The following is a 20,741-nucleotide window of genomic DNA, read 5'->3' as shown; positions in this document are numbered from 1 at the left end:
CCTCGCACACACACACACACACACACGCACACAAATAATTTCAGGTGTGTGTGTGTGTGTGTGTGCGTGTGTGTGTGCGAGGTTTTCAGTAGTGTATGAGAGAAAAAAACTTTGTTGTGTGTGTGTGTGTGTGTGTGTGTGTGTGTGTGTGTGTGTGTGTGTGTGTGTGTGTGTGTGTGTGTGTGTGTGTGTGTGTGTGTGTGTAAGGATTTCAGTAGTGTGTGTGAGAGAAAACATTTCAGTAGTGTACGAGTGTTTCAGTAGTGTGTGTGAGAGAAAAACATTTCCGTTCCTTCACTAAAATATGAACTTTTGTCAAGGCTATAACCCATTATTAATATTTACATTGTTTCTTAATGAGAAATTTGCTTCACTACACACATTTTTCTTATTACAAACCCAGTTGAAGTACCAATTAAGTTCGTCAGTAGAGGTTCCTACATTTAGTTTTAGCCCTTTAATCCAGATATTCACCAAAATGTAATGGCTTCTCCATTAGTACCAACTTTCTATAAAGTTGGTGTTTGTCATTTTAGAGTAGTTTCGCTGATTGTGTCTGTCCTTATTTACTGCGTCAACACCATTGCTGGTTGCAGAATTGGTTGAGGCGTAAGATATTTAAAAAAATAACCATTTGAAGCCCAAATTGACTTACATTGTTTAAAAATAACAGCCGAAATATATTTATGGAGCGTGTGCATTCATCACCTGTGCATCTGTGTACGTGTTGAGTCCAAAGAGAGGTTTCTGGATGTCAACTTCTTTCATGTTTAAATATCGATTCCTCCAAGACTGAGTGTCTCCCATCATCCTCTCCATGTCAGACTGCGCCACCACAGCCACCTGAGAGCAACACAGAACATTTAATGTGGAGTCAAAGCTTAAACACTAACATAGGCCATAATATTAGGCACACACTCTACTGAGATACACTATATTGCCAAAAGTATTTGGCCACCTGCCTTGACTCACATATGAACTTGAAGTGCCATCCCATGGAATTGTCCAAAATGTTTTGGTATCTTGGAGCATTCAAAGTTCATTTCACTGGAACTAAGGGGCCAAGCCCAACTCCTGAAATACCAACCCCACACCATAATTCCTCCTCCACCAAATTTCACACTCGGCACAATGCAGTCCGAAATGTAGCGTTCTCCTGGCAACCTCCAAACCCAAACTGGTCCATCAGATTGCCAGATGGAAAAGTGTGATTCATCACTCCAGAGAAGGCGTCTCCACTTCTCTAGAGTCCAGTGGCGACGTGCTTTACACCACTGCATTGGACTTGGTGATGGATGGCTTAGATATAGCTGCTCGGCCATGGAAAGCCATTCCATGAAGCTCTCTGCGTACTGTACGTGGGCTAATTGGAAGGTCATATGAAGTTTGGAGCTCAGACTGTGCAGAAAGTCTTTGCACTATGCGCTTCAGCATCCGCCGACCCCTCTCTGTCAGTTTACCTGGCCTACCACTTGGTGGCTGAGTTGCTGTTGTTCCCAAACTCTTCACTTTTCTTATAATAAAGTTGACTTTGGAATATTTAGGAGCGAGGAAATTTCACGACTGGATTTGTTGCACAGGTGGCATCCTATGACAGTTCCACGCTGGCCCATTCTTTCACAAATGTTTGTAGAAACAGTCTCCATGCCCAAGTGCTTGATTTTATACACCGGGCCAAGTGATTAGGACACCTGATTCTCATCATTTGGATGGGTGGCTAAATACTTTTGGCAAAATAGTGTATAATACAATTGTATTGAAACAATGACAATACGGTAATTCTCAGATTTCCACATTGCTAAATACTGAGCTCAGCGTGCAATTTTCTAACTACAGTCGTCCTTCGCTTATTGCTGATAATTGGTTTCGGACATGAACGCGAAAAGTGAATGTCCGCAAAGTATTAATTATAAATAAAATATTTTCATAGCTAGAGCATAACAATGTTTTTCAACATTGGACATGAAATAACACCATATAGTCCCCTTTACACTCCTTTAATTCAATATTGCAGATTATCAAACCGTGGTACATGTACCACTAGAGCAGCGGTGTCAAAGGTACAGCTCGGTTGGTAGAGTGGCCGTGCCAGCAACTTGAGGGTTCCAGGTTCGATCCCCGCTTCTGCCATCCTAGTCACTGCCTTTGTGTCCTTGGGCACCCAGTGCCACCCACACTAGTTTAAACATGTAACTTATATATTGGGTTTCACTATGTAAAGCGCTTTGAGTTACTAGAGAAAAGCGCTATATAAATATAATTTCACTAGTGCACTAACATCATGTGGTTTATTTTTTTCGGGACGGCGTGGCGCAGTTGGGAGAGTGGCCGTGCCAGTAACCTGAGGGTTCCTGGTTCGATCCCCACCTTCTTCTACCAACCTCGTCACGTCCGTCGTATCCTTGAGCAAGACACTTCACCCTTGCTCCTGATAGGTCGTGGTTAGGGCCTTGCATGGCAGCTCCCGCCATCAGGGTGTGAATGTGTGTGTGAATGGGTGAATGTGGCAAAAGTGTCAAAGCGCTTTGAGTACCTTGAAGGTAGAAAAGCGCTATATACAAACCCCGTTTCCATATGAGTTGGGAAATTGTGTTGGATGTAAATATAAACGGAATACAATGATTTGCAAATCATTTTCAACCCATATTCAGTTGAATATGCTACAAAGACAACATATTTGATGTTCAAACTGATAAACTTTTTTTTTTTTTTTTTGCAAATAATCATTAACTTTAGAATTTGATGCCAGCAACACGTGACAAAGAAGCTGGGAAAGGTGGCAATAAATACTGATAAAGTTGAGGAATGCTCATCAAACACTTATTTGGAACATCCCACAGGTGAACAGGCAGATTGGGAACAGGTGGGTGCCATGATTGGGTATAAAAGTAGATTCCATGAAATGCTCAATCATTCACAAACAAAGATGGGACGAGGGTCACCACTTTGTCAACAAATGCGTGAGCAAATTGTTGAACAGTTTAAGAAAAACCTTTCTCAACCAGCTATTGCAAGGAATTTAGGGATTTCACCATCTACGGTCCGTAATATCATCAAAGGGTTCAGAGAATCTGGAGAAATCACTGCACGTAAGCAGCTAAGCCTGTGACCTTCGATCCCTCAAGCTGTACTGCATCAACATCATCAGTGTGTAAAGGATATCACCACATGGGCTCAGAAACATGTCAGAAACCCACTGTCAGTAACTACAGTTGGTCGCTCCATCTGTAAGTGCAAGTTAAAACTCTCCTATGCAAGGCGAAAACTGTTTATCAACAACACCCAGAAACGCCGTCGGCTTCGCTGGGCCTGAGCTCATCTAAGATGGACTGTTACAAAATGGAAAAGTGTTCTGTGGTCTGACGAGTCCACATTTCAAATTGTTTTTGGAAACTGTGGACGTCGTGTCCTCCGGATCAAAGAGGAAAAGAACCATCCGGATTGTTATAGGCGCAAAGTTGAAAAGCCAGCATCTGTGATGGTATGGGGGTGTGTTAGTGCCCAAGACATGGGTAACTTACACATCTTTGAAGGCACCATTAATGCTGAAATGTACATACAGGTTTTGGAGCAACATATGTTGCCATCCAAGCAACGTTACCATAGACGCCCCTGCTTATTTCAGCAAGACAATGCCAAGCCACGTGTTACATCAACGTGGCTTCATAGTAAAAGAGTGCGAGTACTAGACTGGCCTGCCTGTAGTCCAGACCAGTCTCCCATTATGAAGCCTAAAATACCACAACGGAGACCCCCGGACTGTTGAACAACTTAAGCTGTACATCAAGCAAGAATGGGAAAGAATTCCACCTGAGAAGCTTAAAAAATGTGTCTCCTCAGTTCCCAAACGTTTACTGAGTGTTGTTAAAAGGAAAGGTGATGTAACACAGTAGTGAACATGCCCTTTCCCAACTACTTTGGCACGTGTTGCAGCCATGAAATTCTAAGTTAATTATTATTTGCAAAAAAAAATAAAGTTTATGAGTTTGAACATCAAATATCTTGTCTTTGTAGTGCATGCAATTGAATATGGCTTGAAAAGGATTTGCAAATCATTGTATTACGTTTATATTTACATCTAACACAATTTCCCAACTCATATGGAAACGGGGTTTGTATCGTCCAAAAATATGTAAAATATGATTTAAAAAAATTAATAATAAAACTGATAGAGTGAAGCTGCAAACGTTGAAGCGTGATGTGATGAGGGACGATGAACCTACAACAAGTGGCTCTATGAAGTCAGGTAGTGTTTTTACCACACTTAAAAATCTTGCCCATTTACTAAAATATCAGATGAATATAAAATGATGACGTTGACATGTACAAAAAAAAAAAGGTAAAAACACTTTTCTGAGAAACTTTGTTTGCCTCAAAAATAAAATAGACACAACATATTCATTAACCACTGTAGACCCCATCAAGTCATAAAAATGGGGTCCCTCAGTACATTTTTGGGGTCCCACTTTTTTTAAGCTTTTTGAAAATAAATGCTAAATGTATGCATTATCCTGTTATATCTCACATTCTATATTGTGTTTTGGAAAAATGTTGTCATAAACATTACTTAGTTAATTAAAAAAAACCAAAAGAAAACATTTTTTTATGCACATGTAAATTTACTCAGTTATAAACATTCATTCACTTTCTTCTTTCCTTCATGGATCTAAACTTTACCGCTGCCCGGTATTTTTTTCTATATTTTTATTGTAATATTTTCAGAATGTGTTTGTTCTATTTTTGGCCAAAATAAGACAAAATAAAACAATCTGAAGTTGTCTTCATTTTTTAGTTTTAATGCCATGATTTCAATAGTCCGGCCCGTGTGGCCCCTGAGCTAAAATGAGTTTGACACCTCTGCACTAGAGGTACGCAGGTTCTGTCTAGTGCAGGGCTATATTCTACTACACATTGAAGAGGGCCGCAGTTTCAAGAGCCCAAGGTCTCAGGGGCCGCACATCAAAATTTGGATGTTTCTTTAGAAAGTGCCTCTGGAGGTTCTATTCCTTTTAAACAGTGTTTACTTATATATTTAGGTTTGCAAGACTACAAATATAAACATTACAAAAGTATAACGTACGTTGTGTATTTAACATAAATAAAATAGATGATATTTTATTACACACAAGTGGTTTAACACAATTAAACCTAAGCTTAGGTGTAGCGTTATCGCCATCTGCTGGTCAAATTCAGCACTACATGTATTTAACTAGTTTAAATTGCCAGAGTTAAACGGCCAAAAACAACACGACCACAAATACAAAACACATCACAAAGTCAGCCATTTCAATGCATCCATACTTTGTTGTCCAGTCGCTGTTAAAAGTCAGATTTTCGTGATTTATTTTGATGTTTTTTTCAGGGTCGATAGTGCCATCTACTTCTACTCACCCACTGCTGCTTCATTGTGACACACATGCTTTGCTGTTGCCCCCTGCAGGGTGGCGGTAGCACTGCATAAATGAGCAGCCCTTTTTTTTAATGGTTTCTTTAAGCCTATTTGGGTGTTGTTCAGCGGGCCAAATGAGAAGCTTTGTCAGGCCGGATGTGGCCCGCGGGCCGCCAGTTCACAAGACTGGATCTAATGGTACACCAAAGAATCACTTTATTAAAGTATGCAGGTTTTATTTTCCGATATTTAAACACAGTGTTACTGTTCAAAATGTGTGTAATGTAATGTAACAATGTAATAAAAATGTTGAAAAAAAACAAAAATGTTGGTCATTATGGTGGCACCTGGAGAGCAAAGTTTTTTTCTGAGGTGGCACTTGGTGAACAAAGTTTGAGGACAACTTCAACATAGAAATGCTTGCTGAGGCTGAGCCAATCAGTGACCACGAGGCAGGCCGATGTTATCAGCCGATAAATGCTTTAAAATGTAATATCGGAAATTATCGGTATCGGTTTGTTTTTTATCGGTATCGTTTTATTTTTTTTTATTTTTTATTAAATCAACATAAAAAACACAAGATACACTTACAATTAGTGCACCAACCCAAAAAAACTCCCTCCCCCATTCACACAAAAGAGTTGTTTCTTTCTGTTATCAATATTCTGGTTCCTACATTATATATCAATATATATCAATACAGTCTGCAAGGGATACAGTCCGTAAGCACACATGATTGTGCGTGCTGCTGGTCCACTAATAGTACTAATCTTTAACAGTTAATTTTACTCATTTTCATTAATTACTAGTTTCTATGTAACTGTTTTTAAATTGTTTTACTTTCTTTTTTATTCAAGAAAATGTTTTAAATTTATTTATCTTATTTTATTAATTTTTTTTAAAAGTACCTTATCTTCACCATACCTGGTTGTCCAAATTAGGCATAATAATGTGTTAATTCCACGACTGTATATATCGGTATCGGTTGATATCGGTATCGGTAATTAAAGAGTTGGACAATATCGGAATATCGGATATCGGCAAAAAACCATTATCGGACATCCCTAGTGACCACCAAATTTAACATTGCGCTCCGTTTTGGTCTCTTCTACTGGTCAATACTACTGTAGTAATGATATTTAGTTCATCGAGCCATTTTTATGCTTGAAAATGCATAATTGAGGACCAAAAAATTCAGAATATCCCCAAAAATCTGCAACGCGGTGAAGCCTCAATATTTAAAGCACGATGTGGCGAGGGACGACTGTACATACCACGTTCTCTTGGGAAATGTACTGGCTTTTAAATTGAATTATTACTTAAATCGTGTTAAATTACTTTTGACCTGTTGTGGTATGACCGCTGTTGTTCTGTCGTATTGTCTTGGTGTAATTATCATTGTAACTTTGTGTCTGTCAGGTCGCTCTTGAAAAATAGATTTTAATCTCAATGAGTCTTTACCTGGTTAAATAAAGGGAAATAGAAGATTGAACATACGTTTTACATAATGTAGGAAAGTGTTTTTTTTGTTTGTTTTTTTAACCTTTATTTATTTTTTATTTAACATAAATGTAATGCACTCTCTGGAAAAAAACGTGCAGAAAAAAAGTAATGTCCTGTTATTAAATTCAAGCAGACAAGCTTAGGGAAAAAAGTGTAATTTAAAATGGAAATTATCACACAAAAAGCTGATATTATGCAGTAGTATTATGCAATAATGTTATATGTGTATATGTATATATATGCATATGTATGGAAATGTACTCGCTTTTAAATTGAATTATTACTTAAATCGTGTTAAATTACTTTTGACCTGTTGTGGTATGACCATTGTTGTTCTGTGGTATTGTCTTGCTGTAATTACTATTGTAACTTTGTTTGTGCCGCCCTCTTTGTCAGGTCGCTCTTGAAAAATAGATTTTAATCTCAATGAGTCTTTACCTGGTTAAATAAAGGGAAATAGAAAATTGAACATATGTTTTACATAATGTAGGAAAGTGTTTTTTTTTGTGTGTTTTTTTTAACCTTTATTTATTATTTTTTATTTAACATAAATGTAATGCACTCTCTGGAAAAAAACGTGCAGAAAAAAGGTAATTCAAGCAGACAAGCTTAGGGGGAAAAGTGTAATTTAAAATGTAAATTATCACACAGAAAGCTGTTATTATGCAGTAGTATTATGCAATAATGTTATATGTGTATATGTATATATATGCATATGTATGGATGTGTGCATGTGTGTGGATATATACATATATATTTAGATACATATCTTCTTTTTTATCTTTTTTTTTTACTATTATATTATTAAATTATTGTGTATGCACCTTAGGGGATCTGCTCCAATTTCGTTGTTCTTTGAACCTGTTTACTGTAATAATGACAAATAAAACTATATTCTATATAAATGTATTCTCATTTTCTACCACAGGGTGGCAGTGTTGTTCCAGTCAAAATTAAAGCAGCCCTCACCCCTTCTGCACTGAGTCCATTTCTCTGAAAGGGCCAATCAATATACTTGAGAGGGTTAACAGCAAAGAATTATCCACCTGGTTCCGGAGTGCTTCCAGTCGATTCTGCTTCTCCACTTCCTCCCTGTACCGCTCCAGCTCACTGGCCTCCTTCTCCTCCTTGCGTTGCGCCAACACCTCGGCCCGAAACAGTACCCTGAGGGAGGGCACAAGAGGGCAAGGACATTAGACCCGAACATGCTCTCCCTTCCATCTGTCGCAGCGCTGCACAAACATGGCACGTCGCTCCTGACACAGCACACCTCCAAGCTCTTGTGGCTTTTTATGAGGCTGTCAGTGTGCAACTTCTCTCATATCGGCCCTTTTTTATACCCCGCGGGAGCCTTCTTTTCCTTCATTGTCATAGCCAAAGTGTGATAGCACTGCAGTGTGTGACAGAAACACAAACCCCGTTTCCATATGAATTGGGAAATTGTGTTAGATGTAAATATAAACGGAATACAATGATTTGCAAATCATTTTCAACCCATATTCAATTGAATATGCTACAAAGACAACATATTTGATGTTCAAACTGATAATCTTTTTTTTTTGCAAATAATCATTAACTTTAGAATTTGATGCCAGCAACACGTGACAAAGAAGTTGGGAAAGGTGGCAATAAATACTGATAAAGTTGAGGAATGCTCATCAAACACTTATTTGGAACATCCCACAGGTGAACATGTGGGTGCCATGATTGGGTATAAAAGTAGATTCCATGAAATGCTCAGTCATTCACAAACAAGGATGGGGCGAGGGTCACCACTTTGTCAACAAATGCGTCAGCAAATTGTTGAACAGTTTAAGAAAAACCTTTCTCAACCAGCTATTGCAAGGAATTTAGGGATTTCACCATCTACGGTCCGTAATATCATCAAAGGGTTCAGAGAATCTGGAGAAATCACTGCACGTAAGCAGCTAAGCCCGTGACCTTCGATTCCTCAGACTGTACTGCATCAACAAGCGACATCAGTGTGTAAAGGATATCACCACATGGGCTCAGGAACACTTCAGAAACCCACTGTCAGTAACTACAGTTGGTCTTTACATCTGTAAGTGCAAGTTAAAACTCTCCTATGCAAGGCGAAAACCGTTTATCAACAACACCCAGAAACGCCGTCGGCTTCGCTGGGCCTGAGCTCATCTAAGATGGACTGATACAAAGTGGAAAAGTGTTCTGTGGTCTGACGAGTCCACATTTCAAATTGTTTTTGGAAACTGTGGACATTGTGTCCTCCGGAACAAAGAGGAAAAGAACCATCTGGATTGTTCTAGGTGCAAAGTTGAAAAGCCAGCATCTGTGATGGTATGGGGGTGTATTAGTGCCCAAGGCATGGGTAACTTACACATCTGTGAAGGCACCATTAATGCTGAAAGGTACATACAGGTTTTGGAGCAACACATGTTGCCATCCAAGCAACGTTTTTTTCATGGACGCCCATGCTTATTTCAGCAAGACAATGCCAAGCCACGTGTTACAACAGCGTGGCTTCATAGTAAAAGAGTGCGGGTACTAGACTGGCCTGCCTGTAGTCCAGACCTGTCTCCCATTGAAAATGTGTGGCGCATTATGAAGCCTAAAATACCACAACGTAGTTTGGGGACCCCTTATCTAGTCGATAGAAAAGCGCTAAATAAATGTAATCCATTATCATTAGTATTTGATCAGCTACTGACGTACCACGATGTGACTCACATTTCGACACGTTACCATTGTAGCTCACTACAATGCCATATGTCGCCTTACATTTCGTGTGATTCTACAATCATTTAGAAATAAATAATGTCTAATTACCTTTTCCTCCTCTTGCTTCGATGTCCATGAACTGAAACGTTGCATATGTGCAGTGTAAACTCGCAAGGTAACATTTGCTCCAGGCTGCTTGGCTGTCGGGAGGAGAAAGGCACCTGTGTGGCCGCTCAGGTGCCGCGTCCTGCAGGGGCGACCAACGGCGGCAGCCCGACCCTTGTTGCATTGAAAATGTTCTTATATTCTCCGCTGAAGCCCTCAAATTATGAAGTGGAGCTCCCACCTCGGTTAAGCTACTTGTCGGCAGACATTTTGTCCACAACTTGGCTTTAAAAAAAAAAAAAAAAAAAAAAAAAAAAAAAAACTTGTCTGAAAAGGGGCGGGGATTATTGGTGACCGGAACCGGAATGCAACATCCCTCACACACACTAGTAAGATGCTCTTACACACACTGGTAAAATGCTTGCATACACACTGGTAAGATGCGCTCATACACATAACTGAAATCTTTGCACACATACTACTGAAATTGTTGTCTCTCACACGCACACAGGTGAAATCCGTTTATACATACTAGTGAAAAATAATTCCAGGTGTGTGTGTGTGTGTGCGTGAGACAAAAACATTTCAGTAGTGTTTATAAGAGTGTTTCAGTAGTGTATGTAAGAATGTTTCGGTAGTGTTTATAAGAGTGTTTCGGTAGTGTTTATAAGAGTGTTTCAGTAGTGTTTATAAGAGTGTTTCAGTAGTGTATGTAAGAATGTTTCAGTAGTGTTTATAAGAGTGTTTCAGTAGTGTTTATAAGAGTGTTTCAGTAGTGTTTATAAGAGTGTTTCAGTAGTGTTTATAAGAGTGTTTCAGTAGTGTATGTAAGAGTGTTTCAGTAGTGTTTATAAGAGTGTTTCAGTATTGTATGTAAGAATGTTTCAATAGTGTTTATAAGAGCGTTTCAGTAGTGTTTATAAGAGTGTTTCAGTAGTGTTTATAAGAGTGTTTCAGTAGTGTATGTAAGAATGTTTCAGTAGTGTTTATAAGAGTGTTTCAGTAGTGTTTATAAGAGTGTTTCAGTAGTATATGTAAGAGCATTTCAGTAGTGTTTATAAGAGTGTTTCAGTAGTGTATGTACGAGCATTTCAGTAGTGTTTATAAGAGTGTTTCAGTAGTGTATGTAAGAACATTTCAGTAGTGTTTATAAGAGTGTTTCAGTAGTGTATGTAAGAGTGTTTCAGTAGTGTTTATAAGAGTGTTTCAGTAGTATTTATAAGAGCATTTCAGTAGTGTATGTAAGAGCATTTCAGTAGTGTATGTAAGAGCATTTCAGTAGTGTATGTAAGAGCATTTCAGTAGTGTTATAAGAGTGTTTCAGTAGTGTGTATAAAAGAAAAACATTTCAGTTGTTTATGTGAGAGCATTTCAGTAGTGTATGTAAGAGCATTTCAGTAGTGTTTATAAGAGTGTTTCAGTAGTGTGTATAAAAGAAAACGATTTCAGTTGTTTGTGTGAGAGCATTTCAGTAGTGTATGTAAGAGGTAATTCTGAATAATGTCCCTAACGGCCCCTCATACTTCTTGTCTCGCGCTCTTATTTTGGTGGCATTTTCTCTTTTTTTGGTATTTTCCTGTAGCAGTTTCATGTCTTCCTTTGAGCGATATTTCCCGCATCTACTTTGTTTAGCAATCAAGAATATTTCAGTTGTTTTTATCCTTCTTTGTGGGGACATTGTTGATTGTCATGTCATGTTCGGATGTACATTGTGGACGCCGTCTCTGCTCCACAGTAAGTCTTTGCTGTCGTCCAGCATTCTGTTTTTGTTTACTTTCTAGCCATCAGTTTTCTGCATAGCCTTCCCTAAGCTTCAATGCCTTTTCTTAGGGGCACTCACCTTTTGTTTATTTTTGGTTTAAGCATTAGACACCTTTGACTATCATTTATAAGGCTCTTTTAGGTTTAATACCTCCATACTTGTGTACTTTGTTGCAAAGAAAAAACAGCTCTTATACATTACGTTCTAACAATTTGTATGTTTTAACTATTCCCCATGTACGGACTGAATTTGGCAAAAGAGAATGCATTGCAGATGAAACTGAAACTCACTGAACGACTTCCATTTGAAGACTTCCGTTCTGTCCTGAAGGACAAACAGCAAGAGACTTTTGCACATTGCCTGTGTTTTTAAAAGGTGTACATCTTTATTGTTTTACAGTTTTCTTTTTTGTATTTTAAAATGTATGTCTCAACGTATTACTTTTTTGAAACTGCTCTGTGACATGACTTGTGAAAGAGATCTTGATCTCAATGGGTTTCTTATCTGGTTAAATAAAGGTTCTACTTTTTACCTGCATGCTGCCTCCCGCTGTTCCCGACATCTACAAAGCAATTAGCTACCTGCTGCCACCTACTGATATGGAAGAGTATTACACGGTTACTCTGCAGAGGTCTAGACAGCACCGACACTCATCATTTGCAGACTATAATTACAGGTTTGCAAAACATATTTTTAACCCAAATAGCTGAAATTAGATCATCCCCCACGGCACACCAGACTGTATCAGTGGTTGAAAAACACTGGTATGGCTTGTAGAAGTTGTGATGATCTCTGGATTCACATTGATGTATGAAAGCCATGGAAACCCAACATCCCACAATGCATTGCTCACCTATCTCTATCTTGCCTGGCCTGCTCCTCCATGGCGCCCCTCAATTTCGCCAGCCTGTCCTGATCCCTCTGCTCCAGCTCCTCCCTCCGCTTCTGCTGCTCCAAATTAAATTTCCGGAGCTGAGTGGAGAACATTAGTGCAGACGTTTACCAACAACAGCCTGAAGAAAGGGCGAAGTGGAGGCGACGTGGGCCCGAGTCTGACTTGCACACAGCTATAGGCGGTGCTTGTGTCCTATTGACGTGACAACGCTGGAATCAGATAAACGTAAATGGAGAAAATGGGACGATATTTCAATGTCTGGCGGGCGATTGTGCTGAATTATGAGGAGTCAAATGCATCGTAAACGCTCTCATTAATCATCATGTCTCAGGTTTCTAATTCTCTTCCAGCATAGCGCCCAGGGAGAGGAGGAGAGGAGGAAGGGGGGGACTTAATTAAACAGTCAGACTAACACATGATTATGTTCCTATCCAAGGGAACTTTTTCTCTAAACACAATGATGTAATGTTAGTACCATTCCTGACATAAAAACATTTGGACACATTTTTCAGGTGTTGCGAAACAGGGGTCTCGAACTTGCGGTCTGCGGGCCAATGTTTTGTGGCCCTCTACTTAGCGTCATAGTTTGGTGTAGTCGTGTCAATCTTGAACGAGAAAGAACACAAACTACGATAACCGTACAAACACAAAAATGACTGCACAACGAGGGTTGCAAAATTCCGTGAATATTCAAAGTTGGAAACTTTCCATGGGAATTAACGGGAAATGAATGGGAATAAACATTGAATGCAACATGCTAGATTTTGCAGCATGATTATTAGCTAAAAAAAACCCTGATTTAATGCAAATTCAGTAGAATTTCAACCCTGCACAGTGCATTCCTCCATCACATGCACAGATAATTCCCAGCATCGCGGTCTGCAGGCCAATGTTTTGCGGCCCTCTACTTAGCGTCACAGTTTAGTGTAGTCGTGTAAATCCTGAACGAAAAAGAACACAAACTACGATAACCGTACAAACACAAAAATGACTGCACAACGAGGGTTGCAAAATTCCGGGAATATTCAAAGTTGGAAACTTTCCATGGGAATTAATGGGAAATGAATGGGAATAAACATTGAATGCAACATGCTAGATTTTGCAGCATGATTATTAGCTAAAACATCCTGATTGAATGCAAATTCAGTAGAATTTCAACCCTGCACTGTGCATTCCTCCATCACATGCACAGATAATTCCCAGCATCGCGGTCTGCAGGCCAATGTTTTGCGGCCCTCTACTTAGCGTCACAGTTTAGTGTAGTCGTGTAAATCCTGAACGAGAAAGAACACAAACTACGATAACCGTACAAACACAAAAATGACTGCACAACGAGGGTTGCAAAATTCCGGGAATATTCAAAGTTGGAAACTTTCCATCGGAATTAATGGTAAATTAATGGGAACAAACATTGAATGCAACATGCTAGATTTTGCAGCATGATTTTTAGCTAAAAAAAACCCTGATTTAATGCAAATTCAGTAGAATTTCAACCCTGCACTGTGCATTCCTCCATCACATGCACAGATAATTCCCAGCATGCTACACACTACAGCAGGGCTATTGAATTGATTGATTGATTTTGATTTTGATTTATTGGTCCCCTTGGGGAAATTCATTGTCACTGCCGTACATTTAAACAATAGACATTACACATCACAAAAAAATAACGAAAAGACATCATACATGACCAACACACATTTACAGGCCTGTCAGACAGGTCGGCCGGGCCTGCTGTTAAGGGCGGCTATAGCTGCAGGGATAAGGCTTTTCCTGAGGCGGACCCTCCGGAATGTGATAGTTCTGTATCTGCGCCCTGATGGTAGTGGGATGATGTATTGGTGTAGTGGGTGAGTGATATCCTGGACTATTGTTTTTGCCAGTCTGGTGATGGACCTGTGGTTTAAGTCTGAAATGTTGGATTTTAGCTGCTATGTTTGTAATGCGTGTGAGTTTGGTCCGGTTGGTTACAGAAAGCATGGTGAAAAAAAAATTTAATTGAGGCCACACTAGTATTTGAGCCCAAGGACTTCATCCAGTCAGGTAAGTTTTGATGATATCACTGTGGTAAATATATTTGATCTATGGTATTTATGTTGAATAGAGGTGTAATTGCTTGTTACTGTATGACTGTAGACTACTCCAGCAGACTTCCACTCAAACTAGCTAGCTGTTCCTGTACTTGTTAAACGATTTTGGGGCCAAAATCTCTAGCTAGCTAGGTATATGTACCACCACAGTCTCATAATGAACTAAAAATATTTCTCCGTTAGCTGTGATGCTAATTTTCTCTGTTAAATCCCATTCATTTATGCTAACAACGTTAGCGATCCGAATTTACTTTTTTTGTGATCTGTAAAGTTCAACTAGGAAATACTAAATCAAAAGGTGTAGTTTCTTCTGCCTTCTGTTCTGCTAGCCATTCTGTTGTCATACAAGAATGTAGGTTATAGTTTGCTGATTGAGTGATCATTTATTAATCTAGCCTATTTCTATTCATTTGTCCATCAGTAAAATATTTTTAAAGACTACTCCAATTGTTTAGCTGACTATTTATATCTGTGTGTGGTATTGCATTAGTGTTTTACAAGCTTCTCATCTTGTTCTACAGAATAAGATGGTCGTTGTCCAACTTTGAATAATCAAAAAATGGTCAAAATTTCAAAACTTCCCGAGCTTAACTTCCCGTGGTAAATTTCCGGAAAGTTTCCGGAAATTTTCCACCCCTTTGCAACCCTATGCACAACAAACAAAAAAAGTAGCTTTCTATAAGCAAGCTAGTATATTTCAGATGGTGTATATTTCAAATGGATCTCAAGCCCATAGTTTGTGGCCCTCTACTTACATTCATAGTTTAGTGTAATCTTAAAGGCCTACTGAAACCCACTACTACCGACCACGCAGTCTGATAGTTTATATATCAATGATGAAATCTTAACATTGCAACACATGCCAATACGGCCGGGTTAGCTTACTAAAGTGCAATTTTAAATTTTGCGCGAAATATCCTGCTGAAAACGTCTCGGTACGATGACGCCGGCACATGACGTCACGGATTGTAGAGGACATTTTGGGACAGCATGGTGCCCAGCTATTAAGTCGTCTGTTTTCATCGCAAAATTCCACAGTATTCTGGACATCTGTGTTAGTGAATCTTTTGCAATTTGTTCAATGAACAATGGAGACAGCAAAGAAGAAAGCTGTAGGTGGGAAGCGGTGTATTGCGGCAACACAAACACAGCCGGTGTTTCATTGTTTACATTCCCGGAAGATGACAGTCAAGCTTTACCATTGGCCTGTGGAGAACTGGAACAACAGAGACTCTTACCAGGAGGACTTTGAGTTGGATGCGCAGACGCGGTACCGTGAGTACGTATGCAGCTGCGGCTTCCAAACATTTGATCGCTTGCCCGTACGTGCGTGCCGCTATGTGCATGTCACGTACGTAACTTTGGGGAAATATATGTGCTGTTTGAACTTTGGAGAGGTGAACAGTACTTTGGGCTGTGGGATTGAGTGTGTTGTGCAGGTGTTTGAGTTGTATTGGCGGGTTATATGGACGGGAGGGGGGAGGTGTTTGTTATGCGGGATTAATTTGTGGCATATTAAATATAAGCCTGGTTGTGTTGTGGCTAATAGAGTATATATATGTCTTGTGTTTATTTACTGTTTTAGTCATTCCCAGCTGAATATCAGGTCCCACCCGCCTCTCACAGCATCTTCCCTATCTGAATCGCTCCCACTGCCCTCTAGTCCTTCACTCTCACTTTCCTCATCCACAAATCTTTCATCCTCGCTCAAATTAATGGGGAAATCGTCGCTTTCTTGGTCCGAATCGCTCTCGCTGCTGGTGGCCATGATTGTAAACAATGTGCAAATGTGAGGAGCTCCACAACCTGTGACGTCACACTACTCGTCTGCTACTTCCGGTACAGGCAAGGCTTTTTTATCAGCGACCGAAAGTTGCGAACTTTATCGTCGATGTTCTCTACTAAATCCTTTCAGCAAAAATATGGCAATATCGCGAAATGATCAAGTATGACACATAGAATGGACCTGCTATCCCCGTTTGAATAAGAAAATCGCATTTCAGTAGGCCTTTAAACTAGAACAAACACTAACTACAATAACGGTCCAAACACAAAAAATGACACACATTGGGTAACACAAAGAGCAACAAGCTAAAGTGTCCCTTGACCATGTCTGGGGAATATAAATATTTTACACTCATTTTGACATTTATAACTAGATGAGGCAATTCCTGAAGGAAATGCGTGTGAATGCTCCAAATGCTGAAGTTGAACTGAAATCCTGGAATTTCTTTTAGAATTGCTGAAGTAGAGCACACAATTCCCAAACAAGCTGAATATTTTGAAGTTTGAACAGTTTAAATCAGATGAAAAATGTGGGAGTTGTGGAACTTTGAGAATGTCCCATTGAAATTCAATGGGAATTTCCAAAAAATTAGGGAATTTCGGCAAATGCGGGATTTTTTTGGAAATGGTAAAAAAACTCAAATTGTCTGAATGAATTGAAATGGTTGGTGTTGGAATTTTTCAAATTGGTCAAGAAATGTTGAAGTAGAAATGGTATTACAGAATTCCTGGAGTTTCGGGAAAACCGGGAATTTTTCCAGTTCAAAAAACAACTTTGTTTTTTGTCCTCATTAAGAGAAATGTTTTGACGGTGGAACGGTTGAAAAATGTGGAAGGAGTAGTTGCCAGAAAAAAGGGTGGAAATAGGGCTTTGGAAAACCAAGAATTCTGGAAAATCCTGGAACTTTTTTTAACTTGGCAAAAGGGTAGTTTAAAGTTCCACGATAGTGGAATGTGTTGAAGGAGGATGATTTGAATCGGTTGAAAAACGTGGAAATGGTGGAAGTTTGAAAAATGGCCAATTCATTTTGAATAGGAAAAATATCCCGGAAAACCTGGAATATCTGGGAATTTTTGGAATTTGTCGAGGGAAAACCCGCGATTCCCGAATAGGCTGAACAGTTTGAAGTTGGAACGGTTTGAATCGGGTGAAAAATGTGGAAGAAGTTGAGGAAGTTAAATAAATAGATGAATTTTGGTGTAGAAATTGTGTGAATGCTTTGGAGCATTCACACAATTAAGGATCACCATAGCTCAGGATCACTATAACTACTGAAAAACTAGTTAACAAATGTAGTCACGTGGTTAAAACGTGATTCTGGAGTGAATATTTTTTGCGGCCCAGCCTCTAGCTCGGGCAGCCCCCAGGTAAATGATGTTCTCAGACCCTTGCTGTAAAATATTAACCGTATTTTTTTCCCCCAACATGTTAATAGACATTCATTTCTGTGTGATTCTATGCAGGCAAGTATCTCCACTCCATGACACGATTAATCCATTTTACACAATCCACAGAATTGAGTCTTTTTTTTTTTTTGAACATTCTTAATCGTGATAAAAGTGTAAAAAGAAGTGTGCCACTGTAAAACAGAAAACAATGCTACACGCCGCCTTTAATAAGTAGCAAAGCCTATGATGATGCTCGATTCTCACATGCTGACTTCATTGATTCCCTGTCATCACTGGCCATGCAGCAATAGATGATATTTGTCTATAACTTGACTGCTTCTATGTTGCTACCTCTCTTTGTTTATAATGTCTATTTTTTTTGCTGGATCTACTCTTTATTTTATGCTGCCCTAATTTTGCTGCAGCTGTTACATATACCATATTTTTCGGAGTATAAATCGCACCGGAGTATAAGTCGCACCTGCCGAAAATGCATAATAAAAAAGGAAAAAAACATATAAGTCGCACTGGAGCCCGGCCAAACTATGAAAAAAACTGCGATTTATAGTCCAAAAAATACGGTACTCTAATATTGCACATGGTAATTGGGATTTGTTATATGTTTTATATATTATATAATAATATAATATAATACTATAGTATATCAGAATATGTTACATACTGTATATATAATGTGTAAATATTACATACCGGTATATGTTATATTGCTACTATGGTACATTTTTTGTCTACTTTATACCTTTTGTTTTCGCTCTCTTTTTGTGCCCTTGTGTGCATTATCCTTTCGATCCTTATCCTTTCCATCCTTTGTAACTGAGCTACAGTGTGGAACAATTTCCTTTATGGATCATTAAAGTTTGTCTAAGTTAAGTTAAAGTTAAAGTACCAATGATTGTCACACACACACTAGGTGTGGTGCAATGTGTCCTCTGCATTTGACCCATCCCCTTGTTCACCCCCTGGGAGGTGAGGGGAGCAGTGGGCAGCAGCAGTGCCGCGCCCGGGAATCATTTCTGGTGATTTAACCCCCAATTCCAACCCTTGATGCTGAGTGCCAAGCAGGGAGGTAGTGGGTCCCATTTTTATAGTATTTAGTATGACTCGGCCGGGGTTTGAACTCACAACCTACCGATCTCAGGGCGGACACTAGGCCACTGAGTAGGTCTAAGTCATGTTTTTGTGCAGCGAAAGAAGCATATTTTTCCTGAAAATTCTGGTCTAATTTGGGATTTTCTGACATTTTTAACATTAAAAGCTACAGTGTACTATACAAACATATACAAGTGAAACTCAAAAAATGTGTAATATCTTGCAAAAGTTAATTAATGTAAGCAATTCAACTTCAAATGTGAAACTAATATGTAATATGAAGCCATAATTATTGAAATGATACAAAAAAAAAACTTGAATTAACTTGAGTTGTATGTTAATTAGCCTATGTCATTTTTTTGTTTCACCTGTGTATATATATATATATATATATATATATATATATATATATATATATATATCAGTGACGTGCAGTCAAGGAGGCAGGTGAGGCGGGGCCTCACGTGCCATCATGGAAAGAAAAAAAATGTAAAAAGAAAAAAAAAAAATTAAATTGTTATATGTATCCAGTGATTATACTATAAAGTTATTTTCCATTTAACTTCACCAGTTTTAGATTATTTGTATTCAAAATCACTGAATTTTCACATTTGCCGTTCAAATACTGAGAAGAGACTTGCGGTGAGTCACCAGCCAGTTGAGCCTCACCATGGATTGCGCAATGACTCGGCTAACTGCTGGCCTGCTGTGCAGTGAGACCGTATTGCTATATGAATTATATTATACATTTCCATAGTTTAGTTAGCTGAGGTATATAATGTACAGTGTATTTTGTCAACAATTGTATGTGTGTAATGTATTTCTTGTGCTGAGCAATCATAAAACGGCTGCGAAGACGCACTGGGTGAGGCTCGCAGTAATCCCGCTTCCTGGTGGTAGAGGACGCTAGTGATCCCAGAGATCATTCTTGCAACTACTCGGCTGCAGAATAAGTGACAACAAGCAGTAAGAGTTAGCGATCGTTTATCTTTTTCCTCTCGCCTGGACTTTTAACATGGAGGATTACATATCTAAAATAAAACAGTTTCCTTAACTGGACTTTCAATCGAAGCAGGAGGTAATAATTAAAGGAAGATCTCCATCGAGACAGAGAGACTTTTAAAACTGAAGAAAGATAAGGAAGACTTCTATAAACAAGTTATCGATGCTTTTGTTCAGAAGGAGCAGCGCATGGACTTCATTTATAAGTAAAGGTAAGACCATAATAACGTTTTTTTTACTAAATGTGCTTTTTTGTGTGCTACAGTTTGTATGTGTAAAGTTAAAGTTAAGTTAAAGTACCAATGATTGTCACACACACACTAGATGTGGTGAAATTTGTCCTCTGCATTTGACCCATCCCCTTGATCACCCCCTGGGAGGTGAGGGGAGCAGTAGGCAGCAGCGGCGCCGCGCCCGGGAATAATTTTTGGTGATTTAACCCCCAATTCCAACCCCTGATGCTGAGTGCCAAGCAGGGAAGAATGCTGGTATGAGCTTTTAAAGGCCTACTGAAATGCGATTTTCTTATTTAAACGGAGATAGCAGGTCCATTCTATGTGTCATACTTGATCATTTCGCGATATTGCCATATTTTTGCTGAAAGGATTAAGTAGAGAACATCAACGATAAAGTTCCCAACTTTTGGTCGCTGATAAAAAAGCCTTGCCTGTACCGGAAGTAGCAGACGAGTAGCGTGACGTCACAGGTTGTGGAGCTCCTCACATCTGCACATTGTTTACAATCATGGCCACCAGCAGCGAGAGCGATTCGGACCGAGAAAGCGACGATTTCCCCATTAATTTGAGCGAGGATGAAAGATTTGTGGATGAGGAAAGTGAGAGTGAAGGACTAGAGGGCAGTGGGAGCGATTCAGATAGGGAAGATGCTGTGAGAGGCGGGTGGGACCTGATATTCAGCTGGGAATGACTAAAACAGTAAATAAACACAAGACAAATATATACTCTATTAGCCACAACACAACCAGGCTTATATTTAATATGCCACAAATTAATA

At 39.1% G+C, this 20,741-nt stretch overlaps 1 protein-coding gene across 2 annotated transcripts in view; it reads right to left on the bottom strand.

Annotated features, from left to right (window-relative positions):
• LOC133613769 (coiled-coil domain-containing protein 148-like) overlaps positions 1-20,741 on the bottom strand; it is an 87,753-nt gene that overhangs the window by 4,268 nt on the left and 62,744 nt on the right. For both annotated transcript variants that reach the window (XM_061971541.1, XM_061971542.1), the window contains 3 exons: positions 12,310-12,428; positions 7,939-8,056; positions 709-843 (listed from right to left, as the gene is read on the bottom strand). In XM_061971541.1, coding sequence (XP_061827525.1) covers positions 709-843; positions 7,939-8,056; positions 12,310-12,428 — 372 coding nt within the window. The remainder of the gene's footprint in view (positions 1-708; positions 844-7,938; positions 8,057-12,309; positions 12,429-20,741) is intronic.

This window comes from Nerophis lumbriciformis, linkage group LG13 (assembly GCF_033978685.3).
Source record: "Nerophis lumbriciformis linkage group LG13, RoL_Nlum_v2.1, whole genome shotgun sequence".
In the NCBI taxonomy this organism is placed as follows: domain Eukaryota; kingdom Metazoa; phylum Chordata; class Actinopteri; order Syngnathiformes; family Syngnathidae; genus Nerophis; species Nerophis lumbriciformis.
Note: the sequence above shows the minus strand (reverse complement) of the source record. Positions and strands in the feature narration are given on the sequence as shown.